Below are 19,355 nucleotides of genomic sequence, written 5' to 3' on the forward strand. Positions count from 1 at the left end.
TCATAGTTTTCTGTGCAATGAATCCTGCCAGTTTCTTCATACCACCAGCTATAATCTTTCCATGAAAGAGGATGAAGGCTGAACGCTTCAAAGATACACCCCAAGTAACTCTCCCCTTGATTTCATACAATGGGTTCATAAACTCTGTTCTCTTCATCAACAGTCTGAAGTATTTCAGTGACTATGCCAAGCCAACTAAAGACAGCCCAGACCTCTCGATACTCAACAATCACATGTCACACAGCAGTCTTCAAGCTGTTCTCCATTGTTGAGATCATCGCATAACTTTGGATCATCACATAACTTTGGACCACTGAAAATTGCTTGCACAGCTGAAGTTGACAAATGAATATGTAACCACCCAGGGACTACAGTTATGCTGGGTGGTATCTGTCTCGTATTTCTGAACGTGTGTGAACGACTTACCACTTTGCAGTAGGCAAAACATTCTTTCTGTGCAAAAGGTACACATCCATTTAGCCCTGATATGTTTGGAGAAGGAGTTTCTATTATCTAACATAACTGCTCGACCCCAGGAAGATCTAATCCAGAATTCCGTAGAAACAGAATAACTTCCACTTCAAGAGGCAGATTTCAACACCAAATACAGTGGTGACCCAGGTAGGAAGTGATAACACAGCAGAAATTGCAGTGTCTCCAGCAGTAATCTTGCCTTTAACGAAAGCTAAACAAACAATAAAGACTAGGTGCCAAGCCAGGCGATCGGAGGTCGTAAATCCTCTCCACATAAAATTGTACTTTGGAGAGAAAGCATGCACTGTCTCATAGACCTAATGTGGGGAGATATTCTGCGTCGTAAAGAACATTGTTTCAAGGGAGGCAGACCGTTCCAGAAGTAACAGGCCTACTACGCCTGAAGTGACAGCAGACAAGTCCGTTATTTCCTGTCCAGGATTTGATGAGCAGTATGAGGAACCAATTCTAGAGGAATGGATCCAGTGTGTTACTTGTGAGAGATTGTGGCACGAACAGTGCTCTACATTTGAGTTGGTATTGTCTTCATTAGTGACATTTGCTAAATCCGTACTCTTTGGGCATGTTTTGTGTTCTGTACTCTTAAGCACAGGTGAACGAAAAAGTGCGAATTTCACGGTTTTTGTATTTTTGAGAATTTCAGTAAAAGCCTTACCTCTCTGCATCTGTTGTTTTCTGAACATGTAGATATGAGTTTGTTTTCCTATTGATAATAACCCAAATATTTAAGGTTATTCCTTAACTGCACACTCTTAGGTATTGTTCCCCTACAATTGTCTAATATTCTAAAATTGTGTTTACTTGCTTGTTTGTACAGTTTAAAAACTTGGTATGCAATTTCATGTGGGAATTAAAGAATCATGGCACCTTCTTATGCCTGGTAATCACTTTCGATGCCCAAAATATTTGCTCATACAGCTACTAACTAGTATTTCGTGTGATGCTGCTGGCAGAGGGTCGTATGCATGAAACATGCTTGCTGTAGTGAAAAAAATAACATTGCATTTGTGAAAACTTATTGATTCATTCGTGACTATAATGATCTTCATAATTAATCGCTGAAGGAGCTCGATAATGTAAACCCAACTCTTGGGTCCCACCTGTAGATGCCAGCGGTGTCGTTACCTAGAAACGATAATCGAGAGTTATTTCAAAGAGTAGTTCTTAACATCAACAGACTACAATATCTCTGTAAACAGAGTTTCAATAAACAGAAAATTATGGCGTATAGTGTGGTGTTAGGTGCATAGTCATCTTGTTGCGGAGACATTGTGATATATTCGAGCAATACTTGTGCGCCTCTGATTAATTTGGGAGGAGAGTAGAGGTACATGTAACGATATCCATAGGGTAAGATTACTGATTTGAAATTTGTGTACAGAAGGTCATTCCAATTTACTGTCACGTTTATTAAATTCTGTAAATGATGCCATGTCTCTGTTGCGTACCTGTTATTTCTGAGGAATTAATTCTTGTATTTAGTTACACAATTGCTTTTTTTTCCCCTCTCTAGTTACGACCTTACAATTTCATTGCATAATGTGAAGACACATCAGTTCCTTTGTTTTCGCCTTATGCCATCCTATGTCCAGAACTATTTTGGTTACATTAAATTTCTTTTAGTCATATTAACGCAACAGTTACCTATTTGTATCATTATCGTAGGAGCGTAAACGACCAGCTCGTCAGTTAATAACGGGGAAGTTTGGTACTGGGTCTAGTTTCGCCTTATTATCGTTGCAGATGGGGGAAGTAACGAAAAATATTAAATTCAGAATTTATTCGAAAGTTTCTTTTAAAAGATTTAACTTTTGTGGTACATGTAGCCCGAAGTTCTGTTGTCATCCAGTGCCAATTAACGACCTGCGTAATTTGATGTTGCAAACTAGCGTTTAAAGAAAGATCATACTAATTTGTCTCCGTTGTTCACAATTTCTTTTCTTTGTCACATTAGTTTTCATGATGTAACAAAATGTAATTAAGATTAAGCTGCTAAGTAGTTGTAAACGCATTGTAATGTGACACATAAGTGGCACATAATTTCTAAAGAGCAAGAACACTACAGTAATGGATGGCAGCTAGTCACATAGTTATTTTATGTAGTATTACAATTTCTTCTTCCTGAGTATTAATATACTAGTGGACCATGATAGTTATGTATCATGAGGAGTTACTGTGAATGTGTGTTGTTCACTTATGACAAATAATGCTGTTGCAAATATTGTTCTTGAAATGATCAGTGTCAAAATGAAGTAAGTTGTCACATCTCAATATAAACAGACCTCACAGTCAGCCGTAATGTAGATGTAAGTTTAAATAGGGTAACAGAGCAAGTAGGGTGATAAAAAGTTGTTAAAAGCAGCAGTCATTCTTATATGGGATAACTTGGGTTAATTGTCAGCCTCACCATATAAGTTTTTTTCAGAAAAACTCAAGCTTTTTCGTGCAGTTATAAGTATTTTGATCCAGTTAGTTTCCTGTATGATTGCAGCAGTGTTAGTTTAGAAAATGCAACATTGGGGTTTTGTTTCATCAAGTCTAATTTAATATTCCATTATACCAATGCATCAGTGTTAGCTAAATTTCCTACAAAGTTATCATCCTAAATCAGACATTCTTAAACAAGAAATAAAATTTCCATGTATCTGTGTAAGAGGAGGAAATTTTGAATAAAGTGCCAGAAATTTTTTCTATGCTTTGGGACGATTTTAAGATGTCATCTTGTGGGTGATCCTACAAGGTAAACTTATTGCAAGCAAAATGTCAGATTAGCTGTGAATATACAAGATGTGTAAATCCTACTATTATTAGCAACTACAGAAGTGAATGAAATTTCCAGTATAAGCATGAAAAGTTATGCAAAATATGGACTAAGGGGACTTGTTATTCTCTCATCCCAAACGACTAGAAGGTTTCAGTTCTGGAGGGAAATCAGTTATTCCTAAAGATGAAGTGGAATTAGTGAACTCACTGAAATATGTGGCCAAATGGACCTTTATATTAACAAAACTGAAAGACACTTTAAAAATGTATGTAACAGAGTACAACCTCCATACTCCTTTTGTCATTATCAAACTAGGATAGTGGATCCAAAACCTAAAGAACCCCATAATGTAACCGTGAAGAATGTAGAGGTCTTACAGCGTACTATAAGAGACTCAGAAATGATGTATACATGATTTACAGCCTTGTATAATTGGGTGGTATAAAAGATGATCCAAAATCTTGATAAGACCTGTTTCTGCCTAGTTCCATCAAAAATAAAAACAATTCTAATAAATAGGGCTTTTAAAGTATTAGGAGAGGGTAGGTATTGATGACCATTGAAAGAATGTATTGGAGTTCCAAAGTCCTTCTTGGTGTTTGAGCCAATCAAGACAGTCGATCCACCTCTTTCATGTTAAATCCATTGATCATCTGCAACTACTCCATGGCAGTCTCTAAGTATTGCAAAGAGCTTTCTGAAGTTTAGAAACATTTAAGTTTCATTTCTGACATATTGTTTGTCACAAAGTTTTATGTTTTCATTATTTTAAACATAGCTGCGTAACAGCAACGGTTCCACATAATTAGATTAAAAACAGCCGACCCGTTGCAAAGGATAAAGTAGTCTTTACCTTGGTTTCGATAAGTTTAAACCTATCTTCTTCAGAAGTCGGAATACTGCCGACTTCTGAAGAAGATAGGTTTAAACTTATCGAAACCTAGGTAAAGACTACTTTATCCTTTGCAATGGGTCGGCTGTTTTTAATCTAATAAAGTTTTATGTTATTCAGTGTTTGTTCTTTCATAATTGTTTAATAAATATCCCAATATCATATTTTGGCCATATACATTTTGTGTTACAATTGTCCGAGTTGGTATTAACAATATTCCACTAAATTATGCAGGAAGCAGCTCTCTGAAAATTACCCTTGAATGTCTGTGATTTGCCGCATTCCATGGGATAATTTCCAAACACATTTTTATTTAGGCTAGTGTTTTGTGTGAGATTTTCTCCAGCAGATATCACACAAAGTATATTAAAAACACAAAGATACAGTTGCACTCAATCTGATGCCACCAACTATGGAAGCTACCCAACCAATTACAAGCAGCTCTAACAACAAAAAACCAGACAATGGCCAGGAAAGCAGTGTGGTGACCACATACACTCCATACCACATCTGATGGTGCCATTGGCTTAACACTGTGACATGCTTGTGTTGCTATATGCCTCTTGCGTAGTCATATGTGATGGATTGCTTGCTTTTATTGCACTTTAACTTCTTGACTAAGCATGATTATTGCCATGTTAACAATATCGTAAATTGTGAAGTGTAGTGATTTTTCGCTAACAGATTTGTAGTTCGTGATTATTAGTGCAAATAATATTATACTGTGTAGTTATAATCTGGAGCCTGAAGTAATAGTTCGGTTGCAGACGAGATTGACTTGGCATGTAGTATATTATTCTTATATTCTGAGACTTTTTTCATGGCATACATTAAAATGTTTAAAATCTCATTAATTTGCAGCCTATGAAGTTCAGGACATGGCGGGTGACTTATCACTACCAGACAGCCTAGAAAAGTTGGAGATTGACATTAAAAGGTACACACTATTCTGTAAATTTCTTCTTACATCCATGTCTGCAAGAAAATTGTGTATTTTGCCTCCTTGTTCCATGTCAGAATTTGTGTTGAATTTAATATACAAGTTGCCCATATTTTGTATCAGAGCTAACATTTTATATTTCACACAGTAATAGATACATCTTACATCTAGATAACTTCATAGTCCTATTAGTTTGTGACACAAATGTTACAGGAGAGCTATTTTGGACTAGTGTTATGCTAGAAACCTGAACCTCTAGGCTCCAAAAACAAAAATCTTGGTTGTGGTGACAGACTTATCTGTGGTGTAGCCCAGGATTTAGGTTAGGCTGGGATGTGATTTGGTTGAGAGCTTGTGAAGGTGAAATAAAGATTATGATAACATACAAATTTCTTATGTAGCCTGATGCCTGTGTTTGCACATATGTAACATACTTTTCATTACAAAAACAAAAATTGCAAGAAAATTTTAGAAAATTTAAATTATACAATGGAGAAGTCTGTAATGAGTATTTTGGTGCCTCTTATCACCCATAAACTACGTAACTGTTAAAATGTTTTTCACATTTGTAGTTCATATTAGGGCAATTGCATACTGAGTGGTGTACTGATTTCCATCTTACTATCTGATTCTGTTCAGACCCTCTACATAGATACCTATGCATATTATGTGTAGTCAGACATTCTTAGTTTGAGATGTGTATTGCATGTTTTTCCAGGAGCCCCTTAAGTCAATGCTGGTGAATTTTTTGTAAAGAATGTGCAAAACTATTTATCATTTTTGAGTTGATGTCTTTCATTGAACAATGAACTACATCCCTGAGAGGTTGTTCACTACTTACATAGCGATCACTTTTGCGGCACGCGCGATCTTTTTTTTCGCCACTCGCTATATCTGTTTTTAAGCAACGTGCGTTCTTTTCCCCTGACCTGGACATACTTGCTTGGTCTGGTCAACTTTTTCCGTATTTTTCTTATTGAGTGGTCTTCCTTTGGTATTGAACGTTACCAACACAATTTCTTTCTTTCTCGTCCTTCCCTCCGCGTTTTATTCCTTCTTATGATTACTATTTCAACTTTAGTTATTTAATTTCCCTACCCACTATGTACCCTAATCCTATACCACATTATTTACATTCATTCCGGAAACATGCATTCACCGTAGCCAAACTGCAATCCCACATACTTTTCCTCCGGTCCTGCTTAACCTTAGAAATTACCCCTAAAGGTCTTACCTTAAAAGTTCCCATCTCCGGGTGCAATTCCTCCTTCCAACAGTCTCTCCTGGACTTCCAGAACCTTCAATCCTTAGCCCTTACCCAACTTGTCCTGAATCTCTACACTACTTCATGTAACCACCACTCCCAACAGGTCCTCTCTCTCTTCAAAGTCCTCCACCTCTCAAACCCTTGCTTGGAGAACACACTCAGGAACATCATCCTAGAAGCCAGCTGCAAACTTGAGTTCCATCCCACACACCACCTGAAAAAACTATCCACAGTGCTAGTGCAACACCTAAGAAGTGGGGTCCCTCTCCCTATCCCTCACAAACACCAACCACAACAGAATCTTCAACAAATCCCCCTCATAGCCAACAAACCTAGCCTAGCCACCCTACTCAATCTCCCCATCCCAGCACATACCCCACACAGACCAAATCTCAACTATAACCACAGTCAAATGCCACAGATCACCAGTCCCAATTCAGTCCTAAACCTCTCATCCAGATCCCTCTCTCCTCCAGAGACATCTGTTCTATCAAAAGGCTTAACCTTTAGCCCCACGCCTAAATTCAACCACACTGCCCTGGTTAAAGATCTCCTCTCATTCACTCAGAACCTCAACTGGAAATATCACTTCACTACCCAAACACAGCCCCCAAATACTAGACCCAGTGTTGAAACCTGTCTAGAACAGTTCAGACTGCCTTCTCAAAGGGATCCTCCTCCCCTCCCCCAAAACCATCCCTTGCAGACATTTCAGGAATTCCTCACATCCAGTGTTGCCTCCCAGTCCTTCTTGAAGAACATCCCGACAACCCCCAACATCACCCCAGCTGAATCCAGTGCCATTAAGGAGCTGAAAATAGAGCGCTCTATTGTCATCCTCCCGGCAGATAAAGGCTCCACAACTGTCATACTTGACCGTGTGGAGTATGTGGCAGAAGGACTGTGTCAACTCTCCGACACCTCAACCTACAAAGCTGTTACCCAGGATCCCATTCCCTCCATCCAGAGTGAGCTGCAAAAAATCCTAAAAATCCAAGGTCCCTCACAAGGCCTCACAATGGCTTCCATAGACTTACTCACTCCACCTGAGCCACGTACCCCTACCTTCTACCTATTACCCAAAATCCACAAAGAGAACCATCCTGGCCGTCCCATTGTAGCAGGCTTCAAAGCCCCAACCGAACGTATCTCAGCTCTGGTAGACCAGCACCTCCAACCTATCACCCGCAGACTCCCATCCTACATCAAAGACACAAACCACTTCCTAGAACGCCTCAAATCCATTCCCACTCCTCTCCCACCTGAAACCTTTCTTGTCACCATAGATGCTACATCCCTTTACACAAACATCCCACATACCCATGGTCTCTCTGCCCTTGAGCACTACCTCGCCCAACGCCCACCCGAAGATCTTCCAAAAACCTCGTTCCTTATCACACTTACCAACTTCATCCTCACCCATAATTACTTCACTTTTGAAGGCCAGACCTACAAACAAATCAGGGGAACGGCCATGGGAACCAGGATGGCTCTGTCCTATGCCAACCTCTTCATGGGCCGCATGGAGGAGGCTTTCCTGAAGACCCAACAGCTGCTTCCCCTGGCCTGGTATAGGTTTATAGATGACATCTTTGTGGTCTGGACTCATGGTGAAGAAACACTCCTCAATTTCCTCCATAACCTCAACTCCTTTTCGAATCTGAATTTCACCTGGTCCTTCTCCAAAACCCAAGCCACCTTCCTGGATGTTGACCTTCATCTTGTTGAAGCTCACATCCACACCTCTGTCCATATCAAACCTACAAATAAACAACAGTACCTTCACTTTGATAGCTGCCATCCTTTCCACATCAAACGCTCCCTTCCCTACAGCCTAGGTATTCGTGGCAAACGTATCTGCTCCAGTGACGAATCCCTCAACAATTACACCAATAACCTGACCAGTGCTTTCCTCTCCCGCAACTATCCTGCAGACCTTGTCCACAAACAGATTTCCCGAGCAATACATTCCTCCCCGTCCAACAACAATGTTCCTACCCCCAGACCACACAGAAGAATCCCCCTTGTCACCCAATATTATCCTGGCCTCGAAAACATCAACAAATTACTCCGCCAGGGATATGACTTTCTCAAGTCAACCCCCGAAATGAGATCATCCCTTGACAAAATTCTCCCCACACCACCCAGAGTTGCCTTTCATCGCCCCCCTAACCTCCGTAACATCCTTGTTAAACCCTACAATATTTCCAGACTACCTTCTCTACCCAGCGGTTCCTACCCCTGTAACTGACCCCGCTGCAAAACCTGCCCCATGCATCCCCCCACAACCACCTACTCCAGCCCCGCTACTGGTAAAACGTACACAATTCAAGGCAGGGCCACGTGTGAAACTACACATGTCATTTATCAACTGACATGCCTGCACTGCACAGCCTTTTACATCGGCATGACAACTAAACTGGCTGAGCGCATGAACGGACACAGACGAACTGTCCGCCTAGGAGATGCCCAATACCCAGTAGCAGAGCATGCCCTCCAGCATAATTCTAGGGACCTAGGAACCTGCTACACCGTATGTGCCATTTGGCTTCTCCCACCCAACACCAGTCCCTCTGAACTGCGGAGATGGGAACTTGCACTCCAACACATCCTTTCATCCCGCCATCCCCCTAGACTGAACCTACGTTAAACAACCTCAATCCCATTTACTCTTCAGTCTTCTTCTCTTTCCCTTTCCTCTTTAGCCATTCACGCATCTTTTCATCCTACATAGTTGTGTTTATCTTTACACTATATACCTCTTTACTTCTGTATGCATCCTCTTTGGTTTGAAGCTGGCACAGTACTTACAGTAGAATATCTTTGGCTTCCCTCGGACAACAATGCCTCCATCCTTGCTACTCTCCCTATTTTCCTTTCCCTGTTGCTTCATAACCTGGGTTGTGAGTAACTGAATCTCCTTTCCCTTCTTCTCTTTCTTTCCCCTCTCTCCTCCCCGATGAAGGAACATTTCATTTGTTCCGAAAGCTAGGAACGTAAATTTTCGGTTCTGTTTTATGTGTATCTATTGGCTGTACTGAGCTGAGGTAAGTACTGGCCAGCCCCTCTATCTCTTTGTTAGTAATAGTTCACATAGTGTAAGGTATAAGAGTTTCAAGATTTTTTTATGTAGACTTCACTGCACCAGGGGCCCTCTGTCATCAAGAAACTTCATTGTAACGAAATACAGAGTTCAGCTGTGTTATTTCATAAAGTAAATCTCATAAAAATTTCAGTTTTTGTTCAGTTTCTCTGTGGCATGTGTAAAGTTTGTCTTTTAGGAGTGGATGAATCTTGACATAAATGGAGGCAAAGTTTATTCCAGAGAATTGTCCCTCAATATTTAGACAGTTTTGAACTTGTATCTGAAAAGGCCACCCATTCTGCAGTTCATTCAACATTCATTTTAAAAACCCGGTTTTTATGCGTAATATATCTTAGTTTTGTTTTAGTAAGGTAAAGATATGCAAAAAAATTGTGTGTTATTCCCTCCAGAAATTTCCATTGTTTTTACACAAAAATTGTGCAGAATTTCATTATTGACAAAATGTATGGTTTTTGTTGTAGGCATTGCACTGTTTCGTAATTATAAAGGACATTAAACACCATAGGAAAGTCCATTTTTGCACAGCTTATTTGAAAAATTGAGTACCTCATTTTGAGTTAACATGTTAACTCAGCACAAGTTCATTGTAAGCAAGGGTTTGTTCCCAATCTTGGTGCTCTTTTTGAGCATCTTCTTTGTTGGTTCAGGATGGATTTGTCACTGCCATTCTGAAGAAAATGGAACACCTCTCTCCCCAAGCCACAAGGGGACCCATCCTGATATCCAGGCAAGTGCAACCACAGGTGGGGCACATTTCTGAGAGAACCCAAGTCTTACTGTGAGCTGCTTAGCCAACATTCCCAAACCTCAGTTGGATTGTCTAACAACTCACGACCTGGAATTCTGTGCACAAAACATCCATTTAGCATTGTTATAACATTGTTTTACAATACTTTCTTGTATGAATGTGTGTGTGTGTATTTCTTGCAAGTCTTTTTGTTGACATGTCTGAAACTCAATATTCGCCTTTGCTGTGAGTGGCATTCTATCCTTCCCTTAATATAGCTGTTGATTTGATGGATTTCTTCTAAGTACATGTAGGTTTCTCTTAAAATTCAAAAGTTTACAAAACAATAGTACTTAATTGCAGTGGTAATGAGGTACTGTAATTTGGAAATATGGAACAAGCTTACATCCAATGTGCCAGTTAGGACAACTTGATTTTGAATCTTGCTTTCATACACTTGTTAGTGAACTACTGATGTAAAAGTACAGCTTTCTCACAGATAGAAGAAATAGCTAATGGTACAGAGCAACAGGAGTGTGTTAATGCAAAAATGGACTGTCTGTTATGAAAGGCACTCTTTGTTTGAAAAGCTCCATGGCTATTCATTTAAATTTCCATGAACATACCTTTAGTAACGTTGAGATAGATTTGTACTCTCGCTTGCTTTGTGCTTCATTCATAAGATCTCGCTGCACTGTCATTCACATGCGTGGTGTTATCAGATAGTGTCATAGGCAGAGCTCCAAGTGCTGCAGCTTAAAAAGATGTGCAGATCAGTCACAATTGCAGACAGTAAGATGATGCAAGTTTGGCAGTCTCTGATGGTGTGTGTAGGGCCACCTAGTGGCATTTGGTGAGCCTTATGTAGCAGTGACTTCCAGTGGCAGATTTAAATGTTTCTTCTGCCGAGATGAGAGCAGTGCGCACCATGGCAGGATGCAGTCAGTGAAGCAACTGTCGATGCCATGCCATTTGCTCCTGAAAGCAAAATTTTACAGATTCCATCAACTAACTAATAGATCAAACAACCTACAGCAGAGCCTCTGATGACAGTTACTTCAGGAAATAACTGTGTGTGAACAGGGTTGCCACAGGTTCTGGAAATAGGGAATTTCAAATGTGTTGGGGAAATTTGGAAAAAAGAAACACTGGAAAAATATTGTTTTTGTCTCAGTAGATGAAATGGTTTGTTTACCGAGATGTCATACATAGTCACTGGTAATGTGTAGCTGCGCACATGTGTTGCTTCCCTGCTCCCTCGTTACTGCTGCTTCTCCCCTTCCTACCACTCTCCTCAGTTTGCATCAGTGTTGCCACCACTTTTTGACGCTGGCCTAGCAGCTGCTGACGAGAGGCAGGGAGGTGTGGGGATTGGTTTGTTTGGATCTGATTCTCAGAGGCTGTAGACGCAGCGGCCGGAGAGTGCAGTTGTATGTACTTGAGTTGTGTGTGAGTGAATGTGCATGTGCTCTCAAATTCTGACAAGGGCTATGGCCGAAAGTTTAGTTGTGAGAATGTGATTCTTTTCTACGTGCGTGTCTGCTGCTCAGCAATCATCTTTACGGTGAGTTGCTACCTATCCTCATTATTATTGATTGTCAGAGTATTTGTACAAGTTACCTGTTGCATGGATTGATCACTACAATCCCATTTCACCAACATGCTGTCTCTGACTCCTGAATAGCTGGTTACACAATTGGATTTCTGTGACAGGTTCAAACCGTAGGCCATTTTTGCAGGTATCTAATGGATGGGGCCTGCTAATTTGGTGCCCTTTGTTTCCCACTAATGTAAAGGTCGTGCCCATCAGATTTAGACTCACTGAACTGCCCACAGGCCGGGTCTGTCTGTATGTGGCCTAATGCAGTGGATTTTTGTAATTTATCCATGAACCAAGGACTGCAGTGCTCCTCAGCAGCCTAGAGGCCACGGGCGATGGATTTCGGAAACTGTGACTGTTCACTGCAAATACATTGTGCACTGCGGCATTTATAGACATTTTATGTATTCTAGTACATTTTGGAACTATGAAAGTAGTTCATATATTAGAAAGTATGGGCAATAAGAAGAAGAAAATTGTGGCAGTCGCTGGCAGTTTGTACACTATGTAGTCAAATATTTCTTGAAAGAAAGCTCACATTATCTGTAAGATAATACATATAACACAGTGGGTAATAACTGACAATAATGAATGTCACAGAACCAACATTTTATTGGCAGTCAACTATATTGTTGGTTTACACCTTATACATTTCTTTCAAGAGGCCTATTTCTTTCTGAGGTTATTTGTGAAATCAGTGAAGGTATTTTCCCCCCAGGGGGTCCACAACTCTTTTGTGGATACTGCATAGCGACCACGGGACCCTGAGCCTTTCCAGGCTGCATACCTTCCTTTTCCGCATCCTTCCCCATCCCCCATCTTCGCCCCCCCCCCCCCCCCTCACCTCCACCTCTTTCCTTCCCTTTCTCCCCCTCTGGGAGTATGTTTTGTGCCTACGTCCAGAGACGGACGCTTGAAAATGTAATACATTTCTTTCTCTGCTTGCAAGTCTTCGTCCTTCCTTTGTCCTTCTCTTTTCCTTACCTCTTCTCTTTCCCCTTTTCTCCACTGCGGCATTTGAGACCTATCTTCTTTCCTTTCCCTTTCTTTGTTTTTTCCTACCTCTGCGTGTCTGAAGGCCGACCCACGCATTTCCATGCGTAGCCGGTGAGGGGGTAATGCGTAATTCCCCGCCCCGGGTAGACATGTAGGACATGTACGTACCCCCTGGTAACGGCCAGGCCCAGGGAGGGGTGATTACCCAAGCTGATACCTTCCGAAAGTGCCGATTGGTCCCTCCGTCCGTTTCTCGGGAGGTGTGAACAATCACGTAAGGCGGGAGTGCCCTCAGAGAGGGCCCCCACAAGGGAGGAGCGGCATCGGAGACGCCGGTAATCATGGGGGTATTTCTGCAATGGTTTCCTCATCTTCTACTATGTCTGCTCACAAGTGTAAGATCTATGAGTCTCAGCCTCAGACAGTTCTTCCATCATGGCCACAGTTCCTTGTTGTTTCTCGGTCTGACGAAGGTCACGACTTCTCCACGGTCAACCCTTTCATTATTCAGAAAGGTGTCGACGTAATTGCAGGTCCTGTAAAGTCTTGCTCCAGATTACTAAATGGCACCTTGTTGTTAGAAACAGTCAGTGCCCTCCAGGCACAAAAATTGCTACATACTTCACTGCTCCACACCTTCCCTATCCGGGTGCAAGTGCACCGCACTTTAAATTCCTCATGTGGGGTCGTTTATACACGCTCCCTCGACAGATTGTCTGACAAGGAAATTCAACACTACCTGTCTGACCAGGGCGTAACGGCTGTTCATAGAGTCATGAAAAGGGTTGACACGAACATCGTTCCAACCCGTACTGTCTTCTTGACATTTGACAGAGTTGAACTCCCGTCGAACATAAAAGCGGGCTATGAGATAATTTCCGTTCGCCCTTACATCCCAAACCCTACACGTTGCTATCGGTGTCAGCAGTTCAATCATACCAGCCAGTCCTGTTCCAATCCGGCCAAATGTGTTACGTGTGGCAAGGATGCCCATGAGGGTGCTTGTCCACCTCCATCCCCTTGTTGCACCAACTGTATGGGTGACCATGCCGCTTCCTCTAAGGATTGCCCCATTTTTAAAGACGAAAAGCTCATTCAGGAAATCAGAGTGAAGGAAAAGGTGTCGACCTTTGCTACTCGAAAATTATTCACCAGTTGAAAGCCCACTGTGCCTCAGGCAGGTAAATACAGCACTGTCCTTGCCTCTCCTCGGCCAACAAAGGAGGCAGCCACGCAGACTTGTGATCTCACCTTTAGTGCCACGGTCGTCAGATCGGCCAGCGCAAAGGTCGCCCGTTCAACCACCCCGCTTTCACCTGCTCACTCTATGGCTCACCCTTCATCGGGTTCTGCTAAATCTCGAGCCCAAGTCAGACACCCGGGCTTCCAAAATAGAGCGTACTCGTGAAGATTTTTTACGTACCCCAACTTCACAACCATCAGTTCCTCCTTCGTCGAAACATCCTGTTTCCAAGAAGGCTCATAAGAAACCCAGTTCCTCTCCTTCTCCACCACGGCGTGTCTCATCTACAGCACCAACTGGCGGTAGCCGCCCTCGGCCGTCTTCTGTGTCGCCGAGGCACACTGCTGGCGGCCGATCAACTGGCCGATCACTGGTGGCAGGAGCTGCTCCTGAACAACCTATGGATCAGGATCTTCTGCCTTCGGCTGAATGCCGTTCCAAGCTGTTGGTCGCAAGCTCTGAGAAGTCGTTGAATTGAGGGCAACGTTGGTCACATTCTTCCATTTTCTGTCCACCTTATGTCCATTATCCATTGGAATATCCGCGGCATTCGAGCCAATCTGGATGAATTGTCGATCCTCTTATGATCCTACTCGCCGGTCATCATCTGTCTTCAGGTAACAAAGCTGCGTCCCCACGACGGCTTTGTTTTCCCCCCTTTTCAGTCAGTCCAATTTGATCTCCATTCTGTTTAAGGCACTCCAGCACATGGAGGACTCAAGATTCTTCTCCATGATACTCTCCATTATCGCCCAATCCCCTTAAGGGGACACAGTCGTGAGGGAACTCCCATAAGGAATCAATGCTAAAACGAGCAAACGTCAAGTACACTTTCTGACGTAACTAATGGAGATAAAGACCTGAAACTTTTTACAGTGTACAGCTGAAACTTCATTCTCAAATCACATAAAAATGGTTAATGTATTTTATACATTTCATGAGTAATCATTTTTTTGTTCTATAAGACAAAAAATTAAAACTTTTCTAAACACCTTGGAGCTTGTAAATCTGTTCTTTTTATCACTACTGGTCTATTTTTTTATCTAATTAATCATCGTTGTATTAACAAGAGATACTGTAAGTCTGATGTCTGTAGCAGTCATAGTTTTTGAGAAAAGTGTACCAGAAGGTCAAAAAATGTAGTTTTGAGAAAAATGGTATTAAAGTTTTACATGCAAGAAAGTAATGTACAGTGTCATACAGACACACTTTTAAAACATTCCAGGGCTGTACTGTGGCTCAGCTTCCTGATCTTTATCTTCTTTTCTTTGATCTTCTGGCTATCCTGGCCGCCTTGGTAGCATTTCCTGAGAAATATCAACATAACGGATATGGTCCATATCAATCTTTTTCAGTCCCCTTTCAGTATTGATACCATCCTTTGTTCCCAAGAGTCTTAATATATCAGTCTTCTTTGACACACCAGCATTGAAGCGCATCCCTGCACCATGAACACCAAATTTTAGTGTTTCTTTTCTAACGAAAACAGTTTTTTGTAGCCTTGTCCAAATGACAGAATTCAAACTTTCATTTGGGTTTTGAGTTTTTCCATGGAGACACTTTTTCAAGAGCTCTTGTTGGCTAAGGTGTCTGAAAATGGGTTTCACAGCTAGCAGGATTTTTTCTGGAATTGAATGTTTGTGCTTATAGCTGGAAGATGTAGCTGGGTTGTTGAATTTGCACCAGCTGTCAGGTCCCCGTGGGTAAAGGTTATGTTGTGGTTCCTCATCTGTTGAAATTTTATGAAAGAATATAGCCCACATGGCTCTCCTCATTGCTTCTACATTGTTGCAGTTATTTCTAATGGCCATACCATAATAAGTCTGGATCCTGTCTATTTCAGCCTTTACCACCTAACTTTTTTCCTTACATATCTTTAGAAGTTGTGATCCCATTCTTTTCTGTACATGTACTACACATTCCAGTTTATTAATTTTGACTCTAGGCCCGTAAGGTTTATCTTATACCACTTTCAGATAAGCCTTACTGTCCCTGTCCTCAAGATAGTCTGTATAGAGGATACCTCTTCACTGCACAGATCTTTTGAAAATGTTAGCAACACCAGCCATTTCCATGCCTCCACTAGAACCATCATAGTCCTTTTTGCACACATGTTGTATAGTGGGATTTTTGCTACAGATGTCACAGGACTTAGTAATAATTTCAATATCAAGAACCTTCCCAGTATCAAAAGAAATTGCTGACACAATGCCATTTAGGGATGTATGCCCATGTTTCTGCCAACTGCCATCAAAACCAACGGAAATTTGCCTTGGGTCAGATTTCGTATCATTCAGCTGAACTGCTTCTTTGGCTGCGCTGAACTGCTTCTTTGGCTGCTTTCAACATTGTAGATTCACTTACCTCAGCTACAACTGCACCAATAGTCTTGTTGTAAACATCAAACTTTCTTGGAGGTAGAGGAATGTTCATCACTGCACAAAGAACAGCACCTGCACTTCGCCCTTTTCCAATAGATGTAAGTGCATACACTAATCTTACACTGTTTTCATACAATCTGCTTCTTGTTACGTGGGATGACATTGTATTGGCAGTACAGCTACATTCTAAACATGTCAAAACTAAATTACAAACAGTTCCCTTGGTTTTCACCACATCTTCGTGCAAAGTAACGTTTCCACCACAGTTTTTAGAATTTGTGTGTTTTTCAATAAGTTCATGTAATAACCTCGTGGAGATGAGAATGTTTGTGTCAGTAATAACAGAAACACTGTTCACGCCACATATTGCATTGTCACCCATTTGAGAGGCACTTGGAAAACTGGCAGCACCTAGAAGCTTCTTGCTTGAAGCACTGACACTCGCACTGACTTCAGCCCTCTGTCCAAAACTAGCAGTTTCGCAGTTTATTTTTACATATTTATTTCCACGAAACTTAGGTTTATATTCAAACTTCCTCATTCTACCCATTGTGTTATAACGTTTCACAAAATCATTACATTTATATGACCAAAACGTAAACAACTAGGATGAAGAAATTGACAGACGATAGTCGACAATGCAGACAGGCTGGCAAACATCAGAATAACAATTCTCTCTTGCAAGCCAAATAGAGTATTTATATCCGTGGAACATAAATGATTGTTGTACTATAGTCAATGCTGACTACTGCTCAAGACACAGCAAAAATGGACGTGGCGCTAGTTACCATGCTTCACGAACAAATTAATAACTCCGAATCTAATAATCAGATTTGTATGAAGCAAACGGCATTTTGTAGCCAAATAATTGGAGCATAGATTAAGACTAAAAAAAATTTGATTTTTTTAATTATTTTCTTTTTTAAGCCTGTTCGCGACTGTGTCCCCTTAAACACTTCCTTCTAGGCTGTCGCTGTCCGTCTTTCCCTTTCTGGGTACACCTTCTCTCTTTGTATTGTATGCATTCCATCGTCCACACCAATGGCACGAGCTGATCTCCTTCATCTTCTTGGTCAGCCTCCACCCCCTATTTGCTGGTTGGGGACTTCAATGCCCACCACCCGCTTTGGGGATCTTCACATCCTTGTCCGTGTGGCTCACTATTGATAGACATCTTCCACCAAGCGGATCTTGTTTGCCTCAACACTGGGGACCCTACATTTTTGTCTGACTCCACGACCCCCCAGGGGGTCCACAACTCTTTCGTGGATACGTGCGTGGCGAGCACGGGGCCCCGAGCCATTGCAGCCTTCTTTCTCTCCCGGGCTGCATTTCCTTTCCCTTCCCCTCCTTTCCCCTCCATACCCCTTTCCCCTCGCCCTCTCCTCTCCCTCTATTGGTGTCCTTGCTTATGTTGGCCCCCGCTATCCTCCTGGTTCTGTTGGTTTTACACTCTGGCTTTGTTGCGTAATCATCTCCTCCTTTTGGCATTCCTTGGTCCCCCTCTGGGGTTTGACCTCCATTCCAAAATTTCTCTTCCGTAGTGTGAGCCATTTGGGGAAGAGCACCTTACCTAGTGTCTCCGACGTGTGCCCTCCTGGTATATTCCACCTTTTCTTCTACGTCGTTGTCTGATGCTAGGGTGCATAGCCAGCACGGTAGCCAGCCCGTGTGGTGGGGTCGCTATGTACCCTTTTGGTTGAGCCCCCTGAACACACAGGGATCACACTTCTGATACCTGAGCTGTGACCTCCTCATGCATGCCTTGGAGTGGTTGCTCGTCATCCTGGAGCATCGGAACTCCCGGCAATGGCCGCCGTGCCAGACGGCCCTTGCTGTGGCTGGGTGGCGCCCGTGAGGAGAGCCCCTGATCGGAGTGGGTGGTATCAGGGCGGACGCTATGCAGATGAAACGCATAAGGGTCCAAACCTCTGGCCGCTCTTCTGCGGCCGTCTCTCTGCGTGGTACTGATTCCTCAAGTGCTGCTTCTCTTGCCCCTTCGGCCTTCCCTTCCGTGGCTACCCCCTGGGAGGAGGGTCAGGCCCGTCGTCTAGGGGCAAAACCTTTCCCCCGTTATCTAGTTTGCACCAGGACTGATGGAGATACTTTCACCAGTGTCAAACCTTTATTCTTTGTGGAACACATTGAAGACAAGTTCGGCGAAGTGGACTCCCTGAGCAAGATGTGGTCGGGTTCGTTACTGATAAAAACTGCTTCGGCTGCCCAATCTGCGGCCCTTCGTGCCTGTACCCATCTTGGCACAATTCCCGTGTCCATTACCCCTCACCAGTCTCTAAATATGGTACAAGGTGTGATTTTTCACAGAGACCTCATCCTTCAAACTGATGAGGAACTTCGGGACAATCTCGGACGGCGGGGTGTTCACTTTGTTCGGCGTGTTCAGAAGGGTCCTAAAGATAATCGTATTGATACTGGTGCCTTTATCCTGGCCTTTGAAGGGGATACCCTTCCTGAGAAAGTTCAGATTATGGTCTATTGCTGTGATGTGAAGCCGTACATCCCACCTCCTATGCGGTGTTTTAAGTGCTTGCGTTTTGGCCACATGTCTTCTCGCTGTACCCAGGACCCTCTCTGTGGTGACTGTGGACGTCCACTCCATGAGGGGAGTCCCTGTGTTCCCCCTCCTGTATGTGTAAATTGTCATGGTAGTCATTCTCCACGTTCAGCAGATTGCCCAGTCTATAAGAAAGAAAAAAAGATACAGGAGTATAAGTCTCTTGATCGTTTAAGCTACACAGAGGCCCGTAAGAAATATGCACGATTGCACCCTGTGTCCATGACATCTAGTTACGCCTTGGTTACATCTTCATCCCTTCCTTACCCCCGTCCCGGACCCCTCTCCTTCCCCCCTCCCCTGCGGCTCCCACACCTTCTCCTCTGGGCGCCGCTCCCCCTCCCCAGCCGGAGAAGTGTCCCACTCCTT

At 42.6% G+C, this 19,355-nt stretch overlaps 1 protein-coding gene across 2 annotated transcripts in view; it reads left to right on the forward strand.

The window, feature by feature from the left end:
* The first annotated feature begins 1,668 nt into the window (after window positions 1-1,668).
* The window catches only part of LOC126475152 (uncharacterized), a 34,611-nt gene continuing 16,924 nt past the window's right edge, over window positions 1,669-19,355 (forward strand). Inside the window, exons 1-2 of one of the 2 annotated variants that reach the window (XM_050102769.1) lie at window positions 1,669-1,822; window positions 5,013-5,088. In XM_050102769.1, coding sequence (XP_049958726.1) covers window positions 5,030-5,088 — 59 coding nt within the window. In that variant the 5' untranslated portion in view covers window positions 1,669-1,822; window positions 5,013-5,029. Of the gene's footprint in view, window positions 1,846-5,012; window positions 5,089-19,355 lie in introns of both variants that reach the window. The other variant, XM_050102768.1, reaches the window with a different exon arrangement.

This window comes from Schistocerca serialis, chromosome 4 (genome assembly GCF_023864345.2).
Source record: "Schistocerca serialis cubense isolate TAMUIC-IGC-003099 chromosome 4, iqSchSeri2.2, whole genome shotgun sequence".
Classification (NCBI taxonomy): Eukaryota; Metazoa; Arthropoda; class Insecta; order Orthoptera; family Acrididae; genus Schistocerca; species Schistocerca serialis.